General features: G+C 40.7%; 1 protein-coding gene across 1 annotated transcript in view; it reads right to left on the bottom strand.

Annotated features, from left to right (window-relative positions):
- The window catches only part of UBE2L3 (ubiquitin conjugating enzyme E2 L3), an 83,877-nt gene extending 72,382 nt beyond the window's left edge, over nucleotides 1-11,495 (bottom strand). The window contains exon 1 of the mRNA XM_044068734.1: nucleotides 11,357-11,495. Within this exon, the coding sequence (XP_043924669.1) occupies nucleotides 11,357-11,383 (27 nt within the window). The 5' untranslated portion in view covers nucleotides 11,384-11,495. The remainder of the gene's footprint in view (nucleotides 1-11,356) is intronic.
- Between the last annotated feature and the right edge of the window lie 6,358 nt (nucleotides 11,496-17,853).

Here is a 17,853-nt window from a genome sequence, read left to right as displayed (position 1 = left end):
TTGAAATGGTAGTTCAAAGGGAGTCACAAAATGAAGGAGAAGTTTCCTGGGGGAACATTATGAAGAAAATACAAAAGGAGCCGGCAGAGAATCCTAAATAGTGGCGATATGGAAAGGGAGTAACAGAAAAGTAGAAGAAAATGAATGAAAGTACATGGTAAAGTAAAAAACAAACAAGTGGAAAAGTATAATTTAATAGCTCCTTTGGGTGCAAGGGCACGTGGCAAGATATTTTTTCATATTAGCAGACATTGTGATTTTATATTTACAACTTTTTAAGAGTGCATCCTATGGAATGTGTGATAAAAGCATTTAAACACTTCCATGTACAATTTCAAACTGTGATTGAGAGAGAGGGACTGACTTTGAAAAGGGCATTTGAAAACTAAATACTGGACACTGCAAAAGTTTATGAATAATGGCTGGAACTGCAACTGCAATAATTTTTAGAATTCAGTGTTAAACAGGAAAAAAATATATATAATACACAAAGCATGATAAATGTAGATGGGAATAGGGTGTGCTGTAAAATATATTGGGGAAAACCCAAAACCTTTTATTTGGGGAAAAGGATAATTTGACAAAATGGAAAGTTAACCACTGTAATTATAAAATAGAAAAAAGGCCCTGTACCTACAATTCTAACATTTGTATACAATCAGAATAAAGCATAAACATGTTTACAGCATGTAGTAATAAACAAAACGCTACAAGAAAAAAAAAAAAAAAACAAGTTATAAAATGTGGCAAGTTAAGTGTGTGAAAAAAATTCATGGCCTTACAAAAGTTCATGTTTAATAGAATCAGAAGATTTAGTTATACGAGACGGCAAGGTAGCCGAAACAAGTTCCTGATAATCTTGCAACACTGCCAGCGATAAAGAAATATGGATAAATAAAGCATGGACTGACAAAGGAAAGATTGAGTTACAGAAAAATCATACTATGTGAACATTTTATTAAATGTGGTCTGAATTGTGGATAATATATATATATATATATATATATATATATATATATATATATATATATATATATATATATAATTTTTTGCAGATGAAAGTAGAGAAAAAAAATTATATACGATGCATAGGAAGGTTTAGAACATGGTGCAAAATACTTTGACCATGACAAATTATATGAAAAATACAAATACAATTACACAACAAATATATACCCTTTTAAAAAGAAAATATGTAGAGTGGAGGAAAAAACAAGTAAAGGAGAGAGAAACTACTCAGAAAAGAATATAGTATAGTACAATATGTACAAGAAATGTTGGAAAAGAACATCGCTAAATGAGTAGGTCAAGTAAAGATTGACAAACAATTTTAAAAAGGATCGGCAAAAAAATCTAAATGAATGGATAAATGAGGGTTTTATGTATGAATAAATTATGGAGTGAATACTTAAATTCATAAGGAAGTTAGAAAACAAAAACTGAAGACCAATAGCACTAAGTAATATCTATGAAAATACAAAACATTTGAAACTAAAATAGAAAGACTATAGAATACACCATACAGAGAATAAAGCAGAAGAGTTGGCAAGAATGAGAGAAATTGTTGATATGAACAGAAAGTGAAAAACCATCAACCACCCACAGCACTTGAAATCAGCTGGTTAAGCCAAGAGGTACAAATGAAGAATGGTGTTAGTAGGAGTTGTATACTGTCTGCATTAGTAACCAACTACTAAATGAAGGAGGCAGGATACAGAACACCTGAAAAAATGTACTGTGCACAAAAGTAATGTGGTCAGAAAAGCCTTTTACATCTCATAAGTAGAGGGACTGCACCCAAGGGGGGGGGACCTTTCTGTACTCCTCCCTCATTAGACCAACAATGGAGTACAACACCCCATTTGATATGTACCTCTCCAAACATCTGCACCAACTGTTAAAGCCACAGAAACACCCTACAAAGAGAATCCATGGCCTCCAACACTTGTCCTATGCAGACAAGCTCAAGCACCATCACCTCCAGCACTTGTCCTATGCAGACAAGCTCAATCACCATCACCTAGAGTGATCAGTCTCTCACCTACAAGGAAATTTCTGACCATGCCCTACTGGAGATGCTCCATATCCGCAAGTCTAACTCCTTGCGCATTACCCTCTCAAAAGGCCTACATCTAGTAGGAGACATCAACAAAATCTGCTGGAGAGACAGGTTAGTCTCCCACAGGCTGCCCAGTCTCTGGAATAGACTTCCCATACACGTCAAACAGAGCAGCTTGCCAACCCTCAAGTTCAACCTTGACGAGTGGATAGGAAACCACAAATTTGTACCAGGGGTTCCTCCCGTGTCCCTCACTGAAAGGGTAGACAGGTGCTGAGTGGTTTCTTTTTTGGGGATAAACTCTTGGCTAGAGTTAGAAGGGACTTGGGGCCATTAGCCTAGTTAACCCCCTATGATCCTCACACACAATTAACATTTGCTGACTGGGAAAGTCCACTGGGTCAGAAACCCATTTTCAGTGGAGGCCCGGGGAGAAAAACTCCACAATACATTAAAGTGATAAGTTTGACAGAAAAGTATTGCATGTAAAAAAAAAAATAATTCAGAGAAATGTCTACAAGTCTTCACAAGAGAAAAAGCACACCGCAAGTAACAAATTTGCTTCTATGTTAAGAATATAGTATACTGTATGGAGACAAATATACAAAAGTTATTATTAAAAAGACTGAGTTTACACAGATATGCCAACCCAAATGAATGGTAAATGCTTTTTAAAAGGAGGTCTGTTTGAGGCAGGTGCAGGACTATTTAGGCAACATATTTTTAGAGCTATTTTAAAGGTTTTTGGGTGGTCAATTTCAGTTGCATGTGTATGTAAAACTTTAAGAACCAAAAACTGAAGAGGTGGATGCAGATCAGAGAAAAGCTGGAGCGCAACATTTTTCTTTATCCTTTTCCATTTGCTTACCTCGCAGTTGGGCATGTCTACAAACCCTTTCCGGTTACAACAGAGACCATAACAGCAATTAACTATGCATGATCTGGAGCCTCTCTGCGGGCCTCTGCTGAAAACTGGCTTCGTTCCAAGTCGGACTTGCCCAGTTAAATAAAAAATGTATGTGTATACGGCACAATTATTTTGTATCACCATACAAACTTGCATTACAAAGATGCAACTTCTAACCATCCAAGGACCTCGCATACACAGGTTACAAATACAGATGTCCGTTTATTTACATATACACACTTCCACAGAGCCTGATGCATGCAACATTTACAGAAATGAAAAATTAAAAATCAGCCACTGAACTACTGAATATCTAAGCTATGCAAGATAAGTAATTTCTGGGTAAATTCCAACTTGGGCTGGCTTGGAATTACTTATCCCATGGTCAATAACTCCCAAGTTGTGCTTGAACTTACAGAAATGAAATTTCTTTTCACACGTGGGTCTAGTCTGCTCTACAGCAGTGTTACTGCATCCTATACAAAGTACACACACATCTCCAAACTGTTTTGTTGAGGTTACAAAAAAGGCTTAGTTCCCTAATCCAAGCATTTCCGACGCCATTTAACTATGTGCAGTAGGTCCACCACTACTGAGTCAAAGCATGCCTTATGTCAGACACAGGTCACATCGTAATCTGTGGGATACCAAGTGTAGCTATATGGCTTTTATTTGGTCTGTGTTGGAAGACATTTATGGCATGTAATCTTTTAGTAAAGTACCTCAGTGGGTCTTAAAAATTGCTGCATGTGTCTAGACAGATGCATGGCAAAGGAGACAGGATACTCCAGGACTGGCCTAATGAAGGCCAAATAATTGGGGGGGGCACGACCCACAACATATCTTAAATGTAGACAATCCCTTTACTTAAAACTATGCAAGCTAGTACTTTTAGGATAGTGGCCAAATCAGTCAAAAGTCACTGCCCACATAAGCACCCAAATCACAAAAAACTGGGGCAGCTCTTGGATGTGTATTATCAATGTGGGTTTTCCAGGGCAGATGACTTCCCAAGTTAAATAATAATGCATTTAAAAATTCAATGCTTGATTTTGGCACCAGTAAATTGTTTGGGACAAACCTTGGGTATGAATACTCCTAGTAGAAGTAATCTGCATTTGAACAGCCAGAGCCCCCTCAGACCCCACACCAGAGTAGAAGATGAGATCTTGGCACTGAGCTCTGGTAGACTCCACTGGGGAATGGAGTCTGTGGAGCCAGCTTCCCCTATTCTCATTTACACCCAGTAAGCCAGTTGGCAAGCTTGCAGCTACCGTAGAGATTCATTAGTTCACAGAGGTTTTCTAATGTGTCTGAAAGTATCAAAGATTTGATGGTTCAAGGTTCATGTTGTGTACAATTTTACCTTTGCCCGCATTGCTTTGGTGACAATTTTCTTTTGCGAGGTCCACCAAGCTGAGTACGCATGCCCTGCCCTTGAAGTGAGAAGGGTCAAGTGTCCAGAAATTCCTCATCTTTAAAAACTAGTTCCATAACTGTGACAAGTCTCTCCAGGACTCTGTACAAGAGGGCTGATCATACTTGTGGAAGGTCCCCCCTTATGCAGAGGAATACGTGCAGATGCCCTACATTCGTTGGTACAAAACCTGCAATGGAGGCTGAGGTTGAACAATGTTAAGGGGTGGCTAAATAGTTCTTCATGCTATGCATGATGCCTCCAGGGATACTCTCTGGACCCACCTATGCAATAAATTATCTTTTGATTGTACTTAAAAGGGATCTTAGGAGGGGACCCTGACTGAGGGGTCAGTTTACCAGTTTTTAAAGTCCCAAATAAGGGATGGCACCAACTTGTTAAATTAGCGTTGAAACTGACAGAAAACTATTGCGTTCTTGTTAAGATGACCTCTGACAAGCAAGCGTATAGCACCATGAAGTGCCTCAACATAGGCCTTATCTGAAACTGTTACTAGCAGACTAACAAAACACCATGGGGCAGAAGACATCTTCGCCAGGGTATAAGAGCCCAGGAGATGGAACTACAAGTCATTCCTAGATAAGCAGGTAGGATATTCAACCACATCCCATCCAAGGTGACATCTGAATCCATCTCCACGGCACTTACTACACTAGTCAAATATTTTAGAATTTGATCTCATTGTGGCATCACACAATACAAAATTACTTTCTCCAGACTAAATGATCAACAGTCAGTGGTGGTATGGAGAACAATGGTCCTTGCTTAACACACGGTCAAGAATAGTTACCAGTTTCACTTGATCACTACACATTAAAGGCTTCACAGCAGAAACTGGCATTAAATCATTTACTGGGGTGGGGTGGGGGTTCTATTGTTACCACACTCTAGCACTGCTGTAAATTTACATATTCCAGTACAGCGGCATAAGACTCCCAAGCACCACACTGCACCTCTAATAAAGGCACAGAATGTTCAATGCAGCAGTGTACAACTGTATGCCATTCTAAACAATAAGCAAATGTACTAGTGCAGTCCAGTGTTCTTCATTACCACTGTCTCAGCCATATCTTGCTTTTCATCACATCCAAGCAGGAGTGAAAGTAAAGTCCCACATGTGTAATGACCAATCTGTACTCTTGCTTGGGGGTGAGGATCCAATAGCCTAGATGATGGGATTCTAGCACCTGGGGAGGCAGTTGGACTACCACCATCCCCCCTGCAGAAAGCCAAAAAATAAAGTAACCTAACCACGGCTTCAACGGTATTCACCTAAAACGCGGCTTTTCAGAACTTCTGTGGATCCCTAGTGATATCTGCATTGCTTACCGTACTTATTCCCTCGTTTCACTTGAAAGAAAGTTACTGTTGGTCGTTTTTGCATTTAAGTTACCTGTAACACATTGCATTTAAGTTACCTGGCACTTGCTCACTAAGTTAGCATTAAAAAATTAAAAGCACTACACCCTCACAAACTCCCCTCGAGTACCTTGTTCCCCTTTCTTTCAATTATAAATGAATTCCCAATACTATTCTAGCATGTCCAAAGGTCAGTTGTCAATCTCCTCTCCGGTCCAGCTGGTGAATCTGGGAATCTTGAGGCAATGTTACAACTGCCTCATGTACACAGACAACCCTCTCCTCCTCCCAACAAATTCCAACCCATGTGAGAGATGCAACCATATAGCCAAACTGGAGGCTAAGCTCTCTCAACTCAGTACTGGCATAACCAGTCAGGAGGAGAAGGAAACCACACTCACTACAATTCCAGTCTCACCATAGTGCCTTTTTTAGGCAAGGCTCAAATGATAAACCCACCTCCATAGGTATCACAAGGGATAAGAAACTAAGAGTAATGCTACTCAATGCCAAAAGATGCACGCACTTGAAACTCTCCTTAGCATGGAGAACATAGATATCTGTGCAGTAATAGAAACCTGGTTCAAGGCTCCCGAGAGCACCCCAGCACTACCAGGTTATACCTCATACCATGCTTTTTGGCCACAAAACTTGACCGAACCACAAAAGGAGGGGGAGTATCAATATTCGTCAAAGATACCCACACCTCCAGGTTGGTGGCACAGTACGAAGCATCAGAGACCATCCATGTGCAACAAACAGTGGGTAAAACTGCCTTCCAGTTTATAGCCGGCTACAGACCACCCTCCCAAACCCAGGAACCCCACTCGGCCTTCCTGAGAACACTGGCAAATATGAAGGTCTCTCCAAACACCATTATATTGGGCGACTTCAACTACCCAAACAGACTGGGAGCTTTACTCTAGCTCCAACACCCTAGCCCAAAGGTTCCTAGAATTTATAAACTCAAATGTTATGGAACAACTGTTACCACTCCCACAAGAGGGGAAAAAATACTGGACCTGATCACCAACATGGGGACTCTATGCTCCAGACCAGAAGTGTATCCCTCACTGGTAAGATCAAACCATAAACAAATCTCACTGGATATTCACATCCCGACCCCACCCCCTGCCCAGAAAACCACAGTGAAAAACCTCTCTAAAGCAAATTTCACACTGCTCAAAAACTGAGGTGGAATCCTTTAAAGCCCCCGGAAGTTACGGCCCAGACCGCAGAATCTTTTATAAACACACTATGAACACCTTTAGGAATACATGGATCATGCAATCCCAAATAAAACCAAAACCCAACCCTCCAAAGACAGACGTCCTGTCTGGTGGACCCCAGCCATAAACCTACACAACAGAAGAAGGAAGCTACTACATGATAAGGCCAGCTTAGAGAGAAAAATTGCACAGGACACTAAGGATAATCACAAAGCTTTCTTTAGTTATGTTAGGAACCTGGGTGGGAATTCCCAGATATGCTCAGAATTAATCTGAGATGACAAAAAAAAAATATACACCGAACCCACAGACATTGCCAACATCCTAGCAGACAGGTTCAGCGCAACCCCCCCCCCCCACCAAAAGGGCAAATATCTTTCCCAGCAGAGTGCTGCCCCCCTGACATCTCAGATGCTAAGGTAAGAGCCGCCCTCTCCAAAGCAAAAAACACAGCATCAATGGGACCAGATGGTGTCCCGGGCTGCGTCCTACATGAACTCCAAGAAGAGCTAAACCCAAACATAAAACTACTGTTCAATCTCAGCTTTACTACAGGATATGTACCCAAAGAGTGGCGTACAGCAACAGTGGTCCCTCTCCACAAAGGTGGTGCTTCAACGGAAAGCCTGACTAGCTTGGTCTGCAAAGCTATGGAAAGGATCATCATGGACCTCATAATAAAGATATTGGGGACCTACAGACACTGGATCCTACCCAGTTCGGCTTTAAGGGCAGATCCTGCCTCTTAAACCTGGTTGATTTCTTTGAAACAGTCACCAAGGCCATTGACGAGGGGAAGGTGGTCCACACAACCTACCTGGACCTCGCAAAAGCCTTCGATACAATACCCCACTCGGGCATTATAGATAAGCTCACCAACTTAAATATAAACCCTTATGTCACTAGATGGGTTGCAAACTGGCTCAAGGACAGAACCCACATGGTTACTGCGGGAACCATGTCAGACTCCAAACCAGTTACAAGTGGCGTTCCACAAGGCTCAGTCCTGGGACCCTCTCTTGTTCGGTATATATTTCTCGGAGGTACAGGCCAACACGGAAGGACTGTGGCTGACCAAGTTCACAGATGACTGCAAACTGGGTGCCATAATAGACTCTCCAGCCGACACAAGCATCCTCCAAAAGGGCCTCAAACAGACAACTGGCTAAAACGCCAAAAAGTGTATAGTCATCCCCTTTGGCAAAAACAAAGTGCCCACAAATTACCACATAGTACAGAAGTAATTAGGGACATGGGGACCCAAGTTGACAGCAATCTCTCATTTGACAACCACGTGGCCAAAGTGGTTAGAAGAACATTTTATATAGCCCACCTAATCATGAAGGGATTCAAATCTAGATCAGGGGAGGTCATCATTCCTCTTTACTCATCCCTCATCAGGCCCATAATTGAGTACAATGCCCCTTTTGGGATGTACCTTACTAGACACCTGCAGCAACTGGAAAGACCCCAAAAGTACCTCACCAAGAGAATCAAAGGGCTCCAACAGATGCCATATGCTGCCCGGTTAAAGAAACTCCAGCTCTACTCAGTGGCATACCGCCTGCTCAGAGGCGATCTGTGCCTGATGTATAAAGCCACGTCCAACCCGGAATTAATGGACATGCTGCACCTCAGAAAATCCAAATCCCCATAGAGTTACGCGCTCGAGATACTTGAACCTCAGCACTGAAATAAATAGGACATACTAGAGGGACAGATTCATAACCCAGAGGCTCCCTTCACTCTGGAATAAAATCCCAGTCCAGGACATACTAGAGGGACAGATTCATAACCCAGAGGCTCCCTTCACTCTGGAATAAAATCCCAGTCCAGGTTAGACAAGAGTCCCTCATTGACCGTCTTCAAGAGGAATCTTGATGAGTGGATGGGAGATCGTAGGTTTACCCCGGGTATCACTGTTACACGGAGGCACAGTATACTAACCTCGAAAAAGGGCATAGCAAAATTAATTTAAAATGGGTGGCGAAAGCCACACACACTCTGGCTAGGCTTATAAATGCCCTAGGGCAGATAGTCTAGTATGAACCTATATAAACCATTACCAAGTATACTGACACTTCCTACAACGTAAAGTCCAGTTTCTCTCAATTTGTGCATCTATATTTGTGAAACACAATGTTAAAATATTCTAAAGCATGTGCTCTCCCAATATTCAGTTGCTTTCATTTAATCAATGTAACCAACATAACCAATGCTGTAACACCTTTTCTCAAAGAAAAACCCAAAATAATTACAAGTGTTACCCATTCTTATACTTTAAAAGGTCCCGACCCCCAGCACTAGCCCGACTTCAGCACCTCTCCAATAGAAAAACGCAGCCAATTCCCTGCTGTGTTGTGTATACTAAATTAACTGGCCTTGCACACATGCACCAATTCATTTACTGCTCCCATGAAGCCTCTCAGTACAAATAATCTCACCTATCCCCATCTCAAATATTAAGATAATTTCTAACACAATTGAACTTCTGACCCGTTGTATACTCAAGCATCGCCAACTCTTGGAAATCCTTCACATAGCAAAATTACTCAAATAGTCACAGCCCAATAACAATTGGTTGTAATATGTCAACATAACCAGTGTCCAAGCTCCAAAACTTACTCAAGGGATTGTTTTTTTTTTTTGGGGGGGGGCAGCGGCTGCCTGACATTTCCAGAAAAAGATATACTTTAGTTAAATATGTTCTTACCCAAACACGGGGGTGTAAATCCCACTTGCAAATCTACAAGTAGCAGAAAACTAAAAAAAAAAGCGAAACCCCAAAGTGAGTATCTAATAAACTTGTGCTAAAATATACATAAACAAATACTAACGTTGTTCAATACCATTTCACCATTGCCACAAAACCAAAACCCCTCCACTCCTCGTTTTAAAGGATTTATACGGACAGATCTTTAGCATCTCGATGCCTTTGAAAAATGCAACAATACCACTGCTGTAAAGATACGTTTCCCTTTTCAACAAGCTTACATTACTTGGTTGTTATGCAAGACATTACATGTGTTTACATACCGCGCTATATGAGCTGTAAGCCATGTTTACATCATATGAACAAGACACTGAAGTACTTACTAGTCCGCTCAAGAAGGCAACCAAATTCAGTTATATCAAAGAGCACCGAACAATCGCAATGTAGTCACGCCACGGACACCTACACAATTAGGAATGCCCCAGTGTTTTAGATCTGACATTTTGCCATTTTTAAAGTCTATACCTTCAATAGAACTACCAAACTATTTTCTTTTTTAATTACGGTAATTTTGTTCCAATATAGCATGTAGCAATATAGCATGTAGCAATATAGACCACCGACTAAGGTTTTTTTATGACCCTGCAAATCTGAATATCTAGTTACTTTGTTGGCAAATGCATTCCGGCTACACTAAACAGTTCTGACATCTTCTCTACATTGTCAACTTAAATATTTCCAACGATAACATTAAATAAAGTTATCTAAAGCAACACAATCCGAGACATCCATGAAACGCATCTGAAAGTGTGTTGTGCAACTGCCAGCCTTCACGCAATCTAGAAATGAACCCCGCACAGCTACGTTATACTCTTATTAGTAGAGAGTATCGGGAGGGGTGGGTGAAGGTTCCGCAGCACGGAAAGCAAAACACCTACAGAACACGGAAGACCTTCCCGAATATAGTCCAAAGTCCCCGTCACATGCTGTGAAGTCTGAAGTGTCTATGTTTACGAAAACAGGGGATACGGAACAAATACCAACCACTACGGAAATTCAACACACTTTTCAGTGGAAATAAAGATTAAATGACTGCTGTAACTCCCAAATCCGTGAAGTACACCAGAATACAGGTAAATCACAATCCGCCCTAACGGATCCCCGGGCTACAACCACCATACAGTTTAGATAACTTCAAAATTCAAGCAGCACTGTTCAAAAACAAACATTAAATATATCAAGCAATAAAACATCATACTACGACAGACTTATACAAGCGACAGAACATTTGCCTGTACAACTGAGGCACTACATCCACACAACCACCAGTTCATACTTTCCGTTTAAAGTCCAAACACTTCCCCGGCAATACACAAGTACAATCCCCACTAAATGTGCTACTTGGCGATCGGCGTGCGCCAAACCAATGAGCTTGTGAAAAAATCTGGGCCTAGATGCCGGCAAAAATCAGTACCGACAAGCTCACTGGAGAAAGTGTCCGGTGAGCCCTGTCAACACAATTAACGGTGAAAAAAACTACCACCAAGCCACAAGAAAGCATGGACTAAACGGACTCAAAATATATTAAGTACTCAGGTGGACCATTTTCTTACGCCTGCAAAACTCAATCTAAATGAGAGAAAGAATTTACCTTCATCAGCCTCCTGCTGGCCGCCATCTTGATCTGCAGAACTCCCAGAATACTCAGCGGCCAGCAGGGCGGCTAAAGCTGCTGCACTTCCTGGTGAGGGGATGGAGAGAAAAGGATCAGCGAGAAGCGAACAGAATGAACTTGCTAACAGAAGGTGTGGTTCAGGCAAATAAGAGGGCGTGATCTGTAAGTCATCTACTAGCACAGTTCACGCCCATTTATTCTGTCAGTATATACTGTGTTGCGTATTAAATCTTTTTAGTTTGCAATGATGTATTGTATAGATCCTAAGAGACGTTTAATCCAAGATTTCCATAATCTGTTTTGTAAAACAGGTGTATTATCGTCTTGTGTTTTCTTGGTGAATGTCGTTGACTTTTATGCGTCTGGCTTGCTACTTTGTTTTTACGGTACTAATGTGTAACCATGATTAACCTTTATATATACGTTAGTGATTGTGTACAAACTTTGCTCACTGAACAACGGCGGGGCTTTTCTATGCCTTTTAATGTGCATGTTACTGCAGTTTATATGCTGCTAGAAAATCCAGAGATTGTAAAAAAAAAAGATTTAATGACTTTAATAAGAAAGCCAAACTTAGATACAAAACAGCAGCCGTACTGAAACCGTTGTTCATCGTTCAGTAGTTAAGAAACTCTTTCCTAGATGCAGCCCTGTTACAGCTGAAGATGGTTCCCATAACTAATTTACTTCATAATCAGAACGTTTTTATAATATATCTGTGGATGAAATGTTCATAAAACTATAGGTTAATCAGGGCCAGTGTTAGCATTTCAGGAGGCCCTCAGCAAGTATCAAGTTGGGGATACCCTGACCAGTTCATAGGTAGATACTAGGCTATCTGCCCTAGGGCATTTATAAGCCTAGCTAGAGCGTATTTGACTTCTGCCTCCCTATTAGATTAGCCTACTGTGCCTCCGTAAAGTAGGTCACAGAAGGTACCCTTTTAAGATTAGTTTACTGTGCCTCTGTCTAGCAGGCCCACAGAAGAGATCCCAGGGGTGAATTTGCGATTTCCCATCCACGCGTCCAGATTTAGCTTGAAGAGGGTCAGCAAGGGGCTATGTCTAACATGAATTGGGATTCTATTCCAGAGTGAGGGGAGCTTCTGGGAAATGAATCTGTCCCTCCAGCATGTCCTATTTATTTTTGTGCTGAGGTGTAGGTCCCTGGAGCGTGTAGCTCTAAGGGACTTGGATTTTTTGAGGTGGAGCATGTCCATTAATTCTGGGTTTGACATGGCTTTGTACGTCAGGCATAGATCGCCTCTGAGTAGGCGGTAAGCAACTGAGTAGAGCTGGAGTTTCTTTAGTTGAGTTGCATAGGACATCTGTTTGTAGCCCATGATCCTGTTGGTGAGGTACTTTTGGGGTCTCTCCAGTTGCTGCAGGTGTCGGGTAAGGTACATCCCAAAAGGGGCATTGTATTCAATTATGGGCCTGATGAGTGACGAGTAGAGGGGCACAATGACCTCTCTTGATCTAGATGCGAACCGTTTCGTGATAAGGTGGGCTATATAGAAGGTCTTTCTAACCACTTTGGCAACGTGATTATCAAAGGAGAGATTACTATCTACGTTGGTCCCCAAATCTCTAATTACTTCTTCCGTAGTTAATGGATTACCACCTATGTGGCTAATTTGTGGGTACCTTGTTTTTCCCAAAGGGGATGACTATGCACTTTTTAGCATTTAGCTTGAGGCTGTGGCTCTGGCACCAAGCATCTGTCTCTGTGAGACCCTTTTGGAGGATGCTTGTGTCAGCTGGAGATTTGATTATGGCCCCCAGTTTGCAGTCATCTGCGAACTTTGTCAGCCATAATCCCTCAGTGTTAGCCTGAACCTCAGAGAAGTATATACCGAACAATAGAGGTCCCAGAACTGAGCCCTGTGGGACGCCACTTGTAACTGGTTTGGATTCGGACATGGCACCTGCGATTCTGAGCCAGTTTGCAACCCATCTTGTGATATAGGGGTATGTGATATTCCAGACTAAATATTACCCTGTCATTGCCATCTCTTCTAAATAACATTTTAGCATACTGCGTTTGAGGAGTAGTATGTAAAGCTTACTTCTCAGCCTCTTAGTGCAAAAAATCTGAGCAAAGAATAAAATAATGGGGGGGGGGTGGCAAAGGCCCCAAAATAGGGATAGATTTTAAATATTGCTCTTCTTGGTAATGATTTTGATTTAAATATTGCTCTGATAAACTTGGGAATGATTTTGATTTAAATATTCCTCTTATAAACTTAGTAAGTAGCTAGAATAACAGTATTTGTGTTGGCATGCATATTCTGAGGACTTTGAATTCTTAAACCCAAATGTATGTTATTATTTAGTGACTTTGATCCTCAGGGATTTGGCAAAAAAAAAAAAACAATTTTTTATGAGGATCACATGTGCCAAAAGGGCATATAAACAAATTTAGTTTTATTTAATGATTTAGTAGTCACTTTTGAGCAGCCATGTAGGATACAAGTGCAGTCGCTGCAGCTTTTAAATATATTAATATGATAGTCTTAGCTAAACACTATACAGCAGTCTGCTCAGGGCTAACAGTGGTTTTGGCCATCATTCAAGCAACAAAACAAGCATATACACTGCAGCATAATGTTAGAAGGCAACAACAGGAATACTAAAATCTTGCAAATCTAACCTGTAATAATGAGGAGTTGTATGAGGTTTATAGATTGTGAGGATAAGGGTGGTTCAGTCATCAACTGTTACAGAGATGAAGTGTCAGTGTTGCAACAGGGGTAACACACTTGCCTGTGGTGCAGAAGGTTGTGAATTCTATTCCTACATCAAGTAGATCAGCTGCTGCCACTAAAGTACATCATAAGGGGGGGGGGGGCTGCACTCCTGCATGTGCCAGCCTTTCAATGAGATGTTAAACCAATGCCTCATTTGTTTTGAGTTGGCGGTAGCTACGCTGGATGTAAAAAAAATCCCATGGCACCTGTCAAACAGTAAGGGCAGTTCTGCTATGCCCAGGCCAAATTTCCCCTAGCACTACAAATACCACTTAGGATCTCCCCTGAAAAGAGGCTGCTAGCCTACTGGAACTAACCTGGTCAGCAAAGGATAAATAAACAAACAACGAGTTCCTCATACAACTTTACTGTTATTTTTCTTGTCTTATTTATCATATTTATTTGTTTTTAATGCAAGTAAATATGAGCATAGATAAAAAAAAGAGAAACTATTTAATCATCTTTATTTTTAATACAAGTCAACATGACCAGATGTGAAATCATAATCCAGATATCACCTAAACATGCAGATGTAAATATAATTGAAATACCCTACCCTAATTTTACCCCTTCCACAGTGGCCTTCATATTGCAGTATTTTCAAAATTAAGATAGTCTGAAAACTGCCACTTTGTCAGTGGAAAGTCATTGACCTTTACCATGATTCCAGATGTCCAGAAATAACCAATTTATAGCCGGGGTGGTGGAACTTCCTCTCTTTAAATGGAGTGCTTGATCAGTAGAAATATAAAGCAAAATAATTGTGTCACGATCTAGTTTAATACCAGTAGAAGAAACAAAACTTTAATCTCTTTTAGCCCCAAAGGCTTAACTTTACAGCAGACCCTGCCCCTCCCAACATGTACCAGTGGCCCCCTTACCTCAACATTTGTGCCAAAACAGTTTGAGAGGGGGTAACACAGCCCTCCAATATGGCTCACCAGAATTCTTGAATGCCCTATTCAGCATGTACCCTACAAAGCACCTGCAGCAACTGGAGAGACCTCAGAGGTTTCTAACAAAGAAGATCAAGGGACTCCAACGCGTGCGTTACACAGACTGACTAAAGTCCCTGTCACTATACTCTGTATCATATAGACTTATTAGGGGAGACTTATGCCTGGCCTACAGAGCAATCCAAGACCCAAACCTAAGGAACTTGCTGCATATCACTAAATCAAACAGGACTAGGGATATTCGTTCCAGGGTCCTAAATATGGCATGTGACTTAAACAGGACATGCTGGAGGGACAGATATATCTCCCAGTGACTGCCATATCTTTGGAACAGGCTACCAATTCATGTGAAGCAAAGCACCTCTATGACACTGTTCAAGAGGAACCTGGATGAGTGGATGGGGCACCATAAATTCTTACCATGGATAGCACCCACAACCATCCTGGACATGAGCAGTCATCACTAAATGTAGTCTTGGGTATTGACTATCATTTTATTACATTGGGATAAAACGGCTAGGCTTAAAATTACTTATGGGTCGCTAGTCTAGTAATCTCTTATGATCATAAAGCCTGCTACCTGCAGAACTGACTTTTCTCATTAATCTTTTCAGTTTCAAGTTCAGTTACCTCACTGCATGATCCCTTGACACACACATATGTAGCTGAGGCTGAGAGAAATAACTGGCCAAAGCCTCCCCACCAGGTCTGGCCAGTCTACCACAATGGGCATGTCTATGGGCATCTTTTTTTGGACCTAACGCCTAGGCTCTATCTTATTTATACCAAAGACCTTTCTCCATCTACTTCCTCTACAAAATAAATACTGGCTGGTTCTTTCCGTCCTACAGTCAGTTACCTTATGTCTGGTCTTTGGAAAGGTCATCCACAGAGCACCTAGATCTATTATATTCCTAACCAATCTTGTAACAATCTCTGTTCATCTGGATGCGTAAATAGATATCTCAAAGTTTACTGTAATCCCTTGTGCGTACAGAATCACAATTACACTTATGGCATCTTCATGAATCCAGATATCTGAACTGATATGAACCCTTGGAACCCTCTGGCCATGCAGCCAAATTAGTTGGAAACCCTATTTTCATGAGATGTAACCCTATGTGTTTTGGTTCATAGGTTCATAGGTAGGTACTAGGCTATCTGTCCGAAGGCATTTATAAGCCTAGCCAGAATGTGTTGGCTTTCGCCGCACTCTTAGATTAGTTCCCTGTGCCTCTGTCCAGCAGAGCCACTGAAGTGATCCCTGGGGTAAACTTTCTGTTTCCCATCCACTCGTCAAGGTTTCTTTTGAAGAGTGTTAGCGAGGAGCTTTGCCTTAACACAGTCTGTTTATCCTTTATGAATCTGCTGTTCTGTCTTTTCAATTGAGTTCTGTTAAAATTTTTAGCTACTTTTTCTTTCTTCCCCTGTAGAATCCCTGTTGCCTGTCCTTGTACATAGAATTATCATAGGTTAAATCTACAACACTGCTGAGCACAGACTGAAACTTTCTGTTAACAGTATCACATACTTTACCTTGCAGAACAGAAATCTTAAGTTGAAAATAGATACAGGTCATGTAGGACAGCTTTGAGCTAGATGCCCAAGCTGACAACAATTTTGACAGTCTAGTTTATGAACAGGCCATTCTTTTGCATAGTCTTTATAGTTTTTATATAACTGCTTCTAAGTTATACACCCCCCCCGCAAAAAAAAAAAAAAAAATATATATATATATATATATATATATATATATATATATATATATATATATATATTATATATATATTTACTATCCCTCCTTGAAATATTCACTTCACTTTCCTTTTCTGATATGCCATGTGACAGCTCTACTGTCATCACACATCCTTCATTCATCATTGTTTGCATTTCAAAGTTTTGTTGAAATGACATGACTGCAAATCCTTTTTTGATGTTTGCATGTGTTCTGTCAAGCCCAAGAAGTCCAGGTATAGCCACTCTTTCCATGGTGGAAAAAAATCCTTCTACACTGATGTGTAAGCAGAGCTATTAGTGCCGATATCATCTTTCATCATGTTGATTTGTTCACTTGGTGCCTTTAACTCACTTTGCTTCTCTCAAACTCATAAGACTGCTGTACGCTGTATTTTCTGTCCTTTGTGACCTTTTCATAAGCCTCCTACAAATAAGAAGTTTACTTAACATTCTCTTCCTTTACAGCTTTTTTTTCTGTTTCACAACTTTGTTCAATTCATCTTTCTCCTGTCTAAAAGTTTCTTTCTGTTTCACATGTTTGATTATTTCATCCTCCTCCCAATTAAAATCGTTTTTTGAGGACAAGGTGACAACTGCTGTTCATAATCTTTAACTATGGCCTCCAGTTTCTGCATTTTCTGCTGCCTTTCATTTGCAGGTGCATCTTTTCTTCATCTAGGTCACTATGTATTAAAAGTATCTTAAAAGTACCAGCAAACACCTGCTGTAGTTGTCTCAATAGACTGGCCTTTCTTTGTTAATTTCCTTATTCTTGGCTTCTACCAGAGTGGCCCAGCAGCATTTTATCGTTCTGAATATTTAAGTTGTCTTGCAGTGATACTTGAACAATACGGCCACTCGTTTGGTCTTTCTCTGACAGCAACACATTTTCTAGCCATCATGGGCTATGATTTCTTTGATCACTTTCAAAATAAATAAATAAATAAATGGTTTCTAATACCATGACAGAATGAATTCCATTCCTGAGTCAGGTTACAATTAACATTTGTGAAATTACACCTGTAATGTGC

This window comes from Protopterus annectens, chromosome 4.part0, assembly GCF_019279795.1.
Source record: "Protopterus annectens isolate FY-2018-M chromosome 4.part0, PAN1.0, whole genome shotgun sequence".
NCBI classification, from domain to species: Eukaryota; Metazoa; Chordata; order Ceratodontiformes; family Protopteridae; genus Protopterus; species Protopterus annectens.
Note: the sequence above shows the minus strand (reverse complement) of the source record. Positions and strands in the feature narration are given on the sequence as shown.